The following is a 13552-nucleotide window of genomic DNA, read 5'->3' on the forward strand; positions in this document are numbered from 1 at the left end:
TATATACAGGTACTTATTTTGTACCTGGGGCAATGGAGGTTTAAGTGACTTGCCCACAGTCACAAGGAGCTGCAGTGGGAGCGCGCAAGGAGTCAGTCATAGCATACTGCAAACTATAGGAAAAGCAGTCCTAATATATAGTGCTATCTATAACACAGATAGTGCAACTGAATATAGATAATACTCATATTAAATATACATAATATACCCTGCCTCCATGAATATGGGAGCAGAACAGCTACAGTTCTGGTGGATGGCAGTACAGTATTAAAGGATCCTAAGGACCACAAGGTAGAGTCCCTCCATAAGCAGAGTTTCAATGTTTTGGCCCTCATGGTTCAAGCAGCAATTTGTGGGGCCTTGGTGGCCCAGGCATGTTTTAGCTGGGTTGAGAAGGTACTGGACAGATCATTGGATGATTTGATGCATGTGGATTAGGAGGTGGCAAAAATTTGAAATGGGAACCTTGTTTCTTGCTGATGCCTTGTATGGTTTGCTTTGGGCCTCAGCTAAGTCCATAGTGCTTGGTGTGGCAGCCTGGATGTTGGCTTCGAGGCTTTTCAGTGGATGCTGTCTTCAAGTCAGAGCTCAGCAGATTCCCTTTTACAGGCAGGCTCTTATTTAGGGAAGAATTGAATAAGCTGATACAGGGGCCTTAGTGAGGTTAAAGTTTCCCACTTACCAGAAGATTGACCAAAAGAGCTCAGACAGGGGTCATTTTCAGGATTCCTGCTGATACCAGTCAGTCAGTGAGGTCCAGCCTGGTCGTTTCTTCTAGAGGTGAAAGTCCTGTTAGGGGGGGGGGGAGTGGGAGGAGGTGTTGTCAAGGCAGTACAGACCCTGGTCAAATCACTTCCAGTGGGACGTGGAACCCAATGAAGATGTCGAGATCCATTAGTTCTATGGTAGCAGTTGGTGCTCAGTTGCTTGACTTCTATTAAAGGTGGGCCTAGATTACCTCAGACCAGTGGGTCCTTGAAGTCATCCGCAAAGGGTATGCCTTGGAGTTCACACATCTGTTGCAGGAAGCCTTTGTGACATCCCTCTGTCAGTTTGCTGGAAAGTGGGGGTCATCTGGGAGATCCTGCAATGATTGTTGGACCTCATGTGTATGGTCCCTCTTATTGAGCAAGGTTCAGAGTGATACTCCATCTGTTTTGTAGAAAATAACTTTTCACCCTTTCTTGGATCTAAAAGGGGTGAATTGGGCTCTCATGGTTTCCATTTTTTAGATGGAGTTGCTGCATTTCATGATCGTAGTTGTGCAAATCAGTGAGTTTCTTACCTCTGGACCTGACGGAAGCCTGTCTCCATATTCCCATTCATGTGGCCTCTCAAAGATTCCTTTGCTTTGCGATTTTGGATTAGCTCTATTAGTTCTGTGTGCTCCCTTTTAGTCTGGCAACAGTACCTTGTACTTCCTCCAAGGTGGTGGTGATGGTAGCTGCAGCCCTTTGCAGGAAGGTGATCTATTGCACCTATATCTGGACAGTTGGCAGATTCAGGTGAAGAAGACCCAAGAGAGTGTAAAGGCCACTTCTTGAATGATGCAGGTTTTAGAATCTTTAGGCTGGATCAAAAACCGCCCCGAAAGCCATATGACTTTGGCTCAGACCCTGGAGTATCTGGGGGTCTGCTTTGACGTGCGTCTAGGCTGGGTTTTTCTTCTGTTAGCCAGGATTCTAAATATTGTCCCATATTCAGTCTCTCTTCTGTTCAAAGTTTCTACAGGCACAGTATTACCAGCAGGTATTGGGCACAATAGCCACTACACTGGAGGCTATGCAGTGGGCCAGGGCTCACATGAGTCTGTTACAGAGTGCTCTTCTGTCGCAGTGATTTGACACCTGGAGGTTCTTCTCCCTCAGCAGAACAAACAGCAGACCAACAATTGTATAAAGTAATAGTAAGGATTTTATTCAACCAACTAAATACTTACGCCTGACATGGCCATGTTTTGCCAAAAGGCTGCATCAGAGGCAAAGCAGTAGGACAAAACAAAATTAAAATCGCATATTAATAAACATAAAAAAACAAAAAATGTTATAAATAGACATTCAAATAATAATACTTAAAGCAAATCATGTAAGAACCATGCAGAGCAATTTAAAACATTTAAAAAATCTATAAAAGTAATGATATTAAAAATTGCAGTATTGGACAGTAAAGGTTTTGTGTGGTAATCAGAATGTGGCAGGTGGGCAAAATTATTCATCAATTTGCATCAGAGTGAAACAAGCTTGTGAAAAACAATCGTATTGGTGAATGTACATCTTTTGTAAACAGGGTTTTAAGTTGCTAGTAGTACATACCTAGAGAGAGAAAATCAAAAAAGCACGCTTTTCTCTAGAACTAACAGCCAGGATGAATTCTAAAACAATTATCACTTCAAATCAATGAGCATCAACGCAAAGTTTCAAAGCCAATTGTAAATGAGAATTAAAAACAAAATTAATAAGGTGAAAAATGTTTCACAGTCTTGCAGCTAGTCCTACAGAGTGTCATCAGTAAATCAACCAAGCTTAGTTTCCAAAAGTTTATATGACTAATGGGCAGATTAAAGGTCACTGCATAAGAACATAAGAGTAGCCATACTGGGTCAGAGCAATGGTCCATGTAGCCCAGTATCCTGTTTTCCAAACAGTGGCCAAACCAGGTCACAAGTACCTAGCAGAAACCCAAATCATGGCAACACTCCATACTACAAATCCCAGGGCAAGCAGTTGCTTCCCTTGTCTGCCTCAGTACCTGACTATGGACTTTTCCTCCAGGAATTTGTCCAAACCTTTTTTTAAACCCAGATTCGCTAACTGCTGTTACCACATCCTCTGGCAAAGAGTTCCAGAGCTTAATTATTCGTTGAGTGAAAAAAATATTTCCTCCTATTTGTTTTAAAAGTATTTCCATGTAACTTCCTTGAGTATCCCCTAGTCTTTGTACTTTTGGAACGAGTAAAAAATCGATTTACTTGTACTCGTTCTACACCACTCAGAATTTTGTATACCTCAATCATATCTCCTCTCATCCGTCTCTTTTCCAAGCTGAAGAGCCCTAACCTCTTTAATCTTTCCTCATACGAGAGGAGTTCCATCCCCATTTTGGTCGCTCTTCTTTGAACCTTTTCTAATTCCGCTATATCTTTTTTGAGATACAACGACCAGAACTGAATGCAGTACTCGAGGTGCGGACACACTGTGGAGTGATACAAAGTCATTATAGTGTTTTCAGTCTTATTCACCATCCCTTTCCTAATAATTTCTAGCATCCGATTTGCTTTTTTGGTGGTCGCCACACACTAAGCAGAAGATTTCAGTGTATTTACAATGATCTCCAGATCTTTTTCTTGAGTGCTGACCCCTAAGGTGGGCCCTAGCAAAAGGTAACTATGATTCGGATTATTCTTTCCAATGTGCATCACCTTGCATTTGTCCACATTAAATTTCATCTGCCATTTGGACGCCCAGTTTTCCAGTTTCCTGAGGTCTTCCTGCAATATTTCACAGTCTGCTCATATTTTAACAACCTTGAATTGTTTTGTATCATCTGCATATTTGATCACCTCACTCGTCGTTCTGATTTCCAGGGGAGGAAGGGCGGAGATTCTATTCCAGGTACTTCCTTGGGCAGAAGAAAATGGGGATGCATCCAATCCTAGACCTAAGGGCCCTGATCAAATTCCTAGTCGGAGAAAAGTTCAGGATGGTTTCCCTGGGCACCCTTTTCGCAATGATTCAGGAAAACGATTGGCTATGCTCTCTGAACTTAAAGGATGAATTTACTCGCATCCGGGGTACAAAGTATATCGTAGTGATAGGGTAGACCGGACTGGTGGAGGGGTAGCATTGTATATTAAAGAGAGCCTTGACTCAGATAGATTACAAATTCAGCAGGACACAAATCACACCTTTGAATCACTGTGGGTTGAAATTCCATGTATAAAAGGGAAAACAATGGTGATAGGAGTGTACTACCGTCCACCTCGCCAGGATGAGCAGGTAGACACAGAAATGATAAAAGAAATCAGAGACGCGAACAAAATGGGCAATGTGATAATAATGGGTGACTTCAATTATCCAAATATAGACTGGGTAAATGTAACATCGGGACACGCTACAGAGATACAATTCCTTGATGAAATCAAGGACAGCTTTATGGAGCAACTGGTGCAGGAGCCGACGAGAGAAGGAAAAATTCTAGACTTGGTCCTTAGTGGAGCGCATGATCTGGTGAGGGACGTTATGGTACTGGGGCCGCTTGATAACAGTGACCATAATATGATCAGTTTTGACATCAACCTTGAAGTAACTGTACACAGAAAGTCAAATACGTTAGCGTTTAACTTTAAAAAAGGGGACTATGATAAAATGAGAAGAACGGTAAAAAAAAAACTTAGGGGGGCAACTGAGAGAGTAAAAACTGTACAACAGGCGTGGACGCTGTTCAAAAATACCATCCTGGAGGCCCAGGCCATACATATTCCGCGAATTAGAAAAGAAAGACGGAAGTCCAAAAGACAGCCGGCCTGGTTGAAAAGTGAGGTGAAGGAAGCTATTAGGGCTAAAAGAAACGCCTTCAGAAAATGGAAGAAGGAACCGTCTGAAATTAACAAGAAACAGCATAAGGAGCGTCAAAGCAAATGCAAGGCGCAGATTAAGAAGGCCAAGAGGGAGTATGAAAAAAAGATAGCATTAGAGGCAAAAAAACATAGTAAAAAATTTTTCGGTATATTAAAAGCAGGAAGCCGGCAAAAGAATCGGTTGGGCCGCTGGATGACCGAGGGGTAAAAGGGGCGATCAAGGAAGACAAAGACGTAGCGGAGAGACTGAATGAATTCTTTGCTTCGGTCTTCACCGAGGAAAATTTGGGTGGGATACCGGTGTCGGAAATGGTATTTCAAGTGGACGAGTCAGAGAAACTTACTGACTTCACGGTAAACCTGGAGGACGTAATGGGGCAGTTCGGCAAACTGAAGAGTAGCAAATCTCCTGGACCGGATGGTATTCATCCTAGAGTACTGATAGAACTGAAAAACGAGCTTGCGGAGCTACTGCTAGTGATATGCAACTTATCCTTAAATCGAGCGTGGTACCGGAAGATTGGAGGGTGGCCAATATAACGCCCATTTTTAAAAAAGGCTCCAGGGGAGATCCGGGAAATTATAGACCGGTGAGTCTGACGTCGGTGCCGGGGAAAATGGTAGAGGCTATTATCAAAAACAAAATTACAGAGCACATCCGAGGACATGGATTACTGAGACCAAGTCAGCATGGCTTTTGTGTGGGGAAATCTTGCCTGACCAATTTACTTCAATTCTTTGAAGGAGTGAACAAACATGTGGACAAAGGGGAGTCGGTTGATATTGTGTATCTGGATTTTCAAAAGGCGTTTGACAAGGTACCTCATGAAAGGCTACAGAGGAAATTGGAGGGTCTTGGGATAGGAGGAAATGTCCTATTGTGGATTAAAAACTGGTTGAAGGATAGGAAACAGAGAGTGGGGTTAAATGGGCAGTATTCACAATGGAGAAGGGTAGTTAGTGGGGTTCCTCAGGGGTCCGTGCTAGGACCGCTGCTTTTTAATATATTTATAAATGATTTAGAGATGGGAGTAACTAGCGAGGTAATTAAATTTGCTGATGACACAAAGTTATTCAAAGTCGTTAAATCGCGACAGGATTGTGAAAAATTACAAGAGGACCTTACGAGACTGGGAGACTGGGCGGCTAAATGGCAGATGATGTTTAATGTGAGCAAGTGCAAGGTGATGCATGTGGGAAAAAAGAACCAGAATTATAGCTACGTCATGCAAGGTTCCACGTTAGGAGTTACGGACCAAGAAAGGGATCTGGGTGTCGTCGTCGATAACACACTGAAACCTTCTGCTCAGTGTGCTGCTGCGGCTAAGAAAGCGAATAGAATGTTGGGTATTATCAGGAAAGGTATGGGAAACAGGTGTGAGGATGTTATAATGCCGTTGTATCGCTCCATGGTGCGACCGCACCTTGAGTATTGTGTTCAATTCTGGTCGCCGCATCTCAAGAAAGATATAGTAGAATTGGAAAAGGTGCAGCGAAGGGCGACTAAAATGATAGCGGGGATGGGACGACTTCCCTATGAAGAAAGACTAAGGAGGCTAGGGCTATACAGCTTGGAGAAGAGACGGCTGAGGTGAGACATGATAGAGGTATATAAAATAATGAGTGGAGTGGAACAGGTGGATGTGAAGCGTCTGTTCACGCTTTCCAAAAATACTAGGACTAGGGGGCATGCGATGAAACTACAGTGTAGTAAATTTAAAACAAATCGGAGAAAATTTTTCTTCACCCAACGTGTAATTAAACTCTGGAATTCGTTGCCGGAGAAAGTGGTGAAGGCGGTTAGCTTAGCAGAGTTTAAAAAGGGGTTGGACGGTTTCCTAAAGGACAAGTCCATAAACCGCTACTAAACGGACTTGGAAAACTCCAAAATTCCAGGAATAACATGTATAGAATGTTTGTACGTTTGGGAAGCTTGCCAGGTGCCCTTGGCCTGGATTGGCTGCTGTCGTGGACAGGAAGCTGGGCTCGATGGACCCTTGGTCTTTTCCCAGTATGGCATTACTTATGTACTTATGATACTTCCAGACCACCGGAATTATCTACGATGTCGGCTGGAACACATCACTTTCACTACTGCTTGTTGCCTTTTGGCCTCATGTCAGCTCCTGGTGTCTTCATCAAATATCTAGCGGTAGTTGCAGCATTGCTTCGCAGACTGGGATTCCATGTGTTCCCATATCTCGATGATTGGCTGTTGAAGAGCACTTCAGTTGGAGCTCAAATCCATTTGAATGACTATTCGGGTGCTCGAACTACTATGGTTCATTTTAAACTACCCCCAAGTCCCATCTTTGCCCTGTTCAGCGATTGGAATTCATTGGAGCTCTGCTCCATATACTGAAGGTTCGAGCTTACCTTCCGGAGACAAGAGCAGACACTCTTGTTGCACTCGCTTCCAAGATTCAAGCCTCTCAGCAGGTCACAGCTGTGCGGATGTTGAAATTGTTAGGCCACATGGCGTCCACAATGTATGTTGCACCCATAACACGTGTTCACATGAGATCAGCCCAATGGACCTTGGCTTCTCAGTGGTATCAAGCGATTGGGAAGATGTCATCTGAGTATCCCCAGATCTTGTACGCTCTCTTCAGTGGTGGACCATTGGATCCAATTTGACTCTGTGACTTACATTCCAAATTCCTCAGCAACAAAATGTGCTGACGACAGATGCATCTCTCCTGGGAAAGTAGATACATTAAAATATATAACATACAGTTATAAAAAGTAAAACCAGATCATAAATATTGAAATACAGGAAGCAATAAATACAATTCACTGATTCCTCCTAGTAAATAAAACCCATTATCTTTTTAAGCCTCGACCAATTAAGGAGCCAAGCTTTACATGTCAAATTTTTGGCTTTGTGAGGTGATTTTTAAAGCCAGAGGGAGACACAATTGCACTCGTTCTTTAAAACACCAGGTCTCAATGAACAGTTAGCTTACATTTGTGTACGATTCAGAGGAGGTGTAAATGCCAATGGGGAAATGCCACCCCCCCCCCCCCCCAAGTTGCAGGACTAGTTATGCCCAGAGAGAGAGCTTGTGTGTTAAAAATTTCCCAGCACACCTCTGCATATAATTTTGAATTCTTTGGCACATAATTCCCTGGGGTGTACTTTAGTTTGGTTAAACAGGTTGCAGTTCCCTGCCCTGCCTCTTAAGAACAAACATCTCAAAACTTTAGGAAGAGATTATTTAGACAAAACTAATTATCATTTCTCTCACTCCCTCTACATGCCAACATGCATAGATTCCAGAACACAGTCCTATTGCAGTTAAAGTTGAATATTGTCATACTTATGTTAATAGTTCTTCCCCGTTTTCCTTTTGTCATTCTTCAGACATAAGGCTGGCAGTTTTTGTGCAGTAGCTCTGATTTTTTTCAGTTTGAGGAATTTGTCCTGACATCACCATGAAAGTGAATCAGTTCCCCTCCCCCTCCCCCATTCGTCAAAGGAACATAAACCCCACCAATAAACCACAATGCAGTAACTTGGAGCAGGTTAGCAGGTTTGTACTATGCATTGAGCTCCTTGTGCCTCTTCATTCCCAGGTACCTTTATCTGAAGATTCAGGATTTATTAACAGAAAGAAAGGACATTTTTACATCAGGGAATTGCTTGTAAGCATTGAACCTAAAGCTATGGCATACGAAGAGTAGACTTAGGGTAGTGTAAAAGAATCTGTATTGCATTCTGTGGCTCATCCCAAGACCTAGAGCTGGTTGTTGTCACCGTGAGCTTCATATGAAAGCAGTGTGTTAGGGACATTGCAGTTAAGCAAAATAAGACCCCAAACAGACACATTTGGACTTAGTTTTGTAAAAGGGTTAATATCCTACCCCGTTTGTCTTTATGTATTCCAGTGTGAACTTCACAAACAAAATGTAGCTGCAGAGTTCCTGGCTTGTTTTTGGAGGTTTTGAAAAATCCTCCATATCTGTTCCCTTTACTTATCCCTTTTTTCTCTCTCTCTCTCTCTCTCTCTCTCTCTCTCTCTCTCTCTTCCCTTTGCAGGTTGTGTTGATGAGCCCTTGGCCGAACAGCAACCGCAGTGGAACTTTTCTGTGGACCACGGTACGGAACGTTGTACGTGGCACAGCACAGTTCAGACAGGCCTTGAGAAAGAGAGCACAGAGCCCCCTTCCCTCCCCAGCTTCAGGTAACATAAGCCAAAGGGTGGTTTGGCTGAGGAGGCAATGTTTTCCTTTCTGTACACTGTGAAATATGCTAATGCTAGGGGATAGATTGATGTGTGCTGCCAGGGGTGATGCTTATTGAAAGTGAATACATTTATCATACATATACTTGTAAATCTATCTAAACAACAGCAGTCTAAGACCCTCCACAGTCCTATACAAATTTAATAGGTTCAGCTTTAAAAAAAAAAAAAGGCCTCCAGTTTCTTGATCTGTGATCTCATACACACAATGCAGTGCTACTTTCTATGCATTCCTACATTTTTCACATGGTTTATTTTCAAAACAAACTACGATGAACTTTGAAAATTAAGAGCACACTCTCTTAAATTATTTCTCTTTATAAATCTTTTATCACCTAACACAAAGAGGAACTCTTAGCTTTGCTTAAGGTCATCAAGTAGATATTCTTCCAAAAACTGCTGCTGGTGATTTTCCCCCCACCCTCCACAAATCTGGCCCTGCTTTAATAGTAAACCATATTAAAGTATGCTATGAAATCTGTCAAAGGAATAGGCTTCTCTGCTATGCATGGAACAGTAGCTTAAACCTCTCAACTGTGACTTCTTTCTTAAGAGGCTAAGCTGAACCTTTCACTCCGCTTATCCCTCCCCCCCCCCCCCCCCCCCCCTCCGTTTAGAGAGGTTTATTTGCAGGGAAGAGTGGAATCAGTGTTTTTTGGGGCCTGTGTGTTGGTGGCATCATGCAAATTGGAAACATTTTGCTTGGAGTTCTGTAGGTATCTAAGCATGTGGAAATAAAAGGGGGCACAAGGTGGACTGTCACAAAAATGAGAGGTGTTGCCATGGCAGGTCTCGAACCATGTAACAATGACATGCATGTCATTGTCAGTCTTGGGGAGATAGATTTGATAGCTCATGCTTACCTAGCTTATGTTGGGGGATGGTGTGATCATTTCTACAGTGATTCAGAATATCACAGGGCTCTCTTTTTAGCATGTGGGACAGCCAACAAAATGGTGAGGTGAAAGGGCTAAGTCTGACCTTTGCTTAAAAAGAAATACATCAAGACTGTGTAGCTTGTGCCAAGACTGCTTCCTGTCTGCAGGTTGTCTCTTAAGCCAGGGGTTGCTGAACCTTTAGCCCAAGGGCCATATTGGAAGCCCTGAGTTGAGGGACTGGTATAGATCTGGGGTTGGAGAGAGAGGGCTAGATTTTTTTTTTAAATTTTTTAATTTATCATTTTACTGGCCAATTTCCACAAACTACTGAAAACTTATCTCTTCGACAAGATTTATCACAAAGATCAACACATGTAACTGTACAATCTTTAACATATATAGGAATGTCTTATAACTTCTTTTGCTGTAATACAACCATGTACTTCACCACCATGTAACCCTAACCCTCCATGAACCAAATGTATATTCTTTTCTACTTCCAATATCCACGACAAATTGTAAGCCACATTGAGCCTGCGAAGAGGTGGGATAATGTGGGATACAAATGCAATAAATAAATAAAAAATAATTACATTCACATTTATCACATAAATGTAAGGAGATACAGAAATTAATATAAAGGAAAAAGAAAACATTTTCTCTCATCAATATTATAATAATTGTCCACAATTGGGGGATCCAAGATCAGGAAAACAATCTCAAAGAAAATAAGAAAAACACAAAATGGTTAATCTTACAATTCATATTTTGAGGGAGGAAGGTTAATCGGTAATTGCAGCCGGTACAGTGGTAACTAAAGGAAGTTGCTGCAGAGGATTCTTCATCTGTTCTTTTAACTCCACAAACTCTTGTAATTTCTTGGGTTCAACAAATAAGTAATAAGGAAATAAAACACTTACAAGGGAATCGCTCTAGGAAGGTCCCACCTAGGGCAATGATTCTTGGCTTAAAAGCCAAGAATTCACACCTCCCAGTCTGCGATTCCCTTGATAAGTCAGGAAATATATTTATCTTTGAACCCAAAAAACTATCAACCATGTGTCGGAAATACAATTTCAAAATATTGTTCCTATCTAAATCAAAGACGAAAGTCACTAATAATATAACTCTATATATAGGATATTTTAGGAAAATTTATCATTCAAGTTATTTTTCCTTAATTGGTTCTCCAGAAATTCCTATTTTTTTTACAAGAAACATGACTGTCCTTCATTACCAGATTAACTGATTTTCGTAGAGAAACCATTTCTGTAATCAAAGTCTCTATTTTTATATCTTGGACTTCCACTTTGTTAGATAAATATTGATATAATCACATATTTATTCCTGAAAATGTTTTGACATCTGAAGAAGAGAGTTATTCACTTTCTGCAGCACTTCCCATAGCGCGTCCATTATAACATTTTTGGCTTCACCAAGTCCAATTTCTCTACAGAAACCGCTCCAGCCTGCCCCACCAGAACCTTTATTGATATGAGCATGTAAGGCACCTGGGCAATTTATCAGCTGTGTGCTATTGCAAAATGTCTTAAAGAAAAAAAGAGAAATATAGTAGTTTTTAAAAATTTAATTTTACTAAAAGCAAAGTGGTTTGAATTGAAGAGCAGTAAAGTTGTTGGGATAAAAACATTAACAATAGCTGCATTCCTTGTAGTTGCAGTACTTTTTCTTTTTACTCAAAGTATTATATTGGGCAATAACCTTTTTAATTAAGTACATTTTTAATGTGTTCTTCTCTTATTTTAGTTTTAAAATATGCATTTATTTTTATTTTTTCTTAAGTACTTTGACGTAGTACTTTGAACAACATTGACCACAGCATGAAATGAACTTGCTGAAACCGAAACAAGAATGTGTCTGAATTTCAGGCCAGTTTCAGCTCTGAAACTGAAATTTGGTCAGCCTCTACTATAGATGAGCAGATCTGGAGTTGAGTTGTTAGTAATATGTAATTTACTTTTAAAATCGAGCATGGTACCAGAAGATTGGAGGATGGCCAAAGTAACTCCGATTTTTAAAAAAAGGTTCCAGAGGAGATCCAGGAAATTATAGACCGGTGAGCCTCACGTCTGTGCTGGGAAAAATGGCAGAGACTATTATAAAGAGCAAAATTAGAGAGCATATTCAAAAGCATGGATTAATGAGACAAAGCCAACATGGATTTAGTGAAGGGACATCTTGTCTTGCCAATCTATTACATTTCTTTGAAGGGGTGAGCAAACATGTGAAACATTTGGATAAAGGTGAGCCAGTTGATATTGTGTATCTGGATTTTCAAAAGACATTTGACAAAGTACCTCATGAAAGACTCCAGAGGAAATTGGAAAGTCATGGAATAGGAGGTAGTGTTCTATTGCAGATTAAAAATGGGTTATAAGGTAGAAAACAGAGAGTAGGGTTAAATGGTCAGTATTCTCATTGGAGAAGGGTAGTTAGTGTGGTTCCCCAAGGGTCTGTGCTGGGACCGCTGCTTTTTAACATATTTATAAATGACCTAGAGATGGGAGTAACTAGTGAGGTAATTAAATTTGCTGATGACTCAAAAGTTATTCAAAGTTGTTAAATCTAAAGAGGATTGTGAAAAATTACAAGAGGACCTTACGAGACTGGGTGTCTAAATGTCAGATGACGTTTAATGTGAGCAAGTGCAAAGTGATGCACGTGGGAAAGAGCAACCCGAATCATAGCTACGTCATGCAAGGTTCCACGTTAGGAGCCATTGGCCAAGAAAGAGATCTAGATGTCGTTGATGATACGTTGAAACCATCTGCTCACTGTGCTTCGGCAGTTAAGAAAGCAAATAGAATGGTTAGGTATTATTAGGAAAGGAATGGAAAACAAAAATGAGGACGGTATAATGCATTTGTATCGCTCCATTATTAAAATGGACTTGGGGAAAATCCACTGCTTATTTCTGGGGTAAGCAGCACAAAATATTTTGTACTTTTTTTGAGATCTTTCCAGGTATTTGTGACCTGGATTGGCCACTGTTGGAAACAGGATGTTGGGCTTGAAGGACCTTTGGTCTGTCCCAGTATGGCAATACTTATGTACTTATATATAATGACCCAGTCAGAATACATCAATTGAGCCATGGCTACATTTGCTGCTCTAGGGTTACCATACATCCGGGTTTACCCAGACATGTCCTCTTTTTGAGGACACGGCTGGGCATCCGGATGGGTTTTGCCAGCCTGCCCGTTTATCCAGATTCTCCCCTTCCCTCCTTTATATTATTGTAGTGCCCTGGTGGGCTAGTAACCTCTTTGGGGCAGGAAAGAGCCCCCTAACTCCTGCCCGGCGCGGCTGCAGACCATCTTACTTCCAGCACCACTTCAAAATGGCTGCCGAGAGTTCCGCAGAAGTCTTGCAAGGTCACTGCTTGAACTCTCGGCAGACATTTTGAATCAGCGCAGAGAACAAGACAGATGTACAGCTGCCTGGGCAGGAAAGAGGGGGCTCTTTCCTGCCCCAAAGAGGCCACTAGACCACCAGGTCACTATAGTAAGGTACGGGAGGGGTAGTGAATGAATGGAGTATTGTGGGTGGAGGGAGGCTGGAAAACTGGGGAGGGGATATACATGGAGAGAAAAGAGAGGGAATCTGGCTTTCTTTGGGTTGGGGGGTCAAAGTGGCGCATGGTGGGGTTGTGACAGGGGGGCGGGGCATGTGTCCTCTTTTTCCTTAGGGCAAGTATGGTAACACTATGCTGCTCACTTTTATTTGGTTTTCATGTAAGAAATTTGTAGAGCTGGAACATTGTCTTTATTCACACTTTAGTGCCTTTTTACTGGATAGCCAATATGTCTTGAAGGAGCAATGCATGTGGTCTA

General features: G+C 41.6%; 1 protein-coding gene across 3 annotated transcripts in view; it reads left to right on the forward strand.

Moving 5' to 3' along the window:
* DENND4C (DENN domain containing 4C) overlaps positions 1 to 13552 on the forward strand; it is a 300829-nt gene that overhangs the window by 188188 nt on the left and 99089 nt on the right. For all 3 annotated transcript variants that reach the window (XM_030194208.1, XM_030194207.1, XM_030194209.1), the window contains exon 20: positions 8616 to 8760. In XM_030194208.1, the coding sequence (XP_030050068.1) occupies positions 8616 to 8760 (145 nt within the window). The remainder of the gene's footprint in view (positions 1 to 8615; positions 8761 to 13552) is intronic.

Source organism: Microcaecilia unicolor, chromosome 2 (assembly GCF_901765095.1).
Source record: "Microcaecilia unicolor chromosome 2, aMicUni1.1, whole genome shotgun sequence".
NCBI lineage: Eukaryota > Metazoa > Chordata > Amphibia > Gymnophiona > Siphonopidae > Microcaecilia > Microcaecilia unicolor.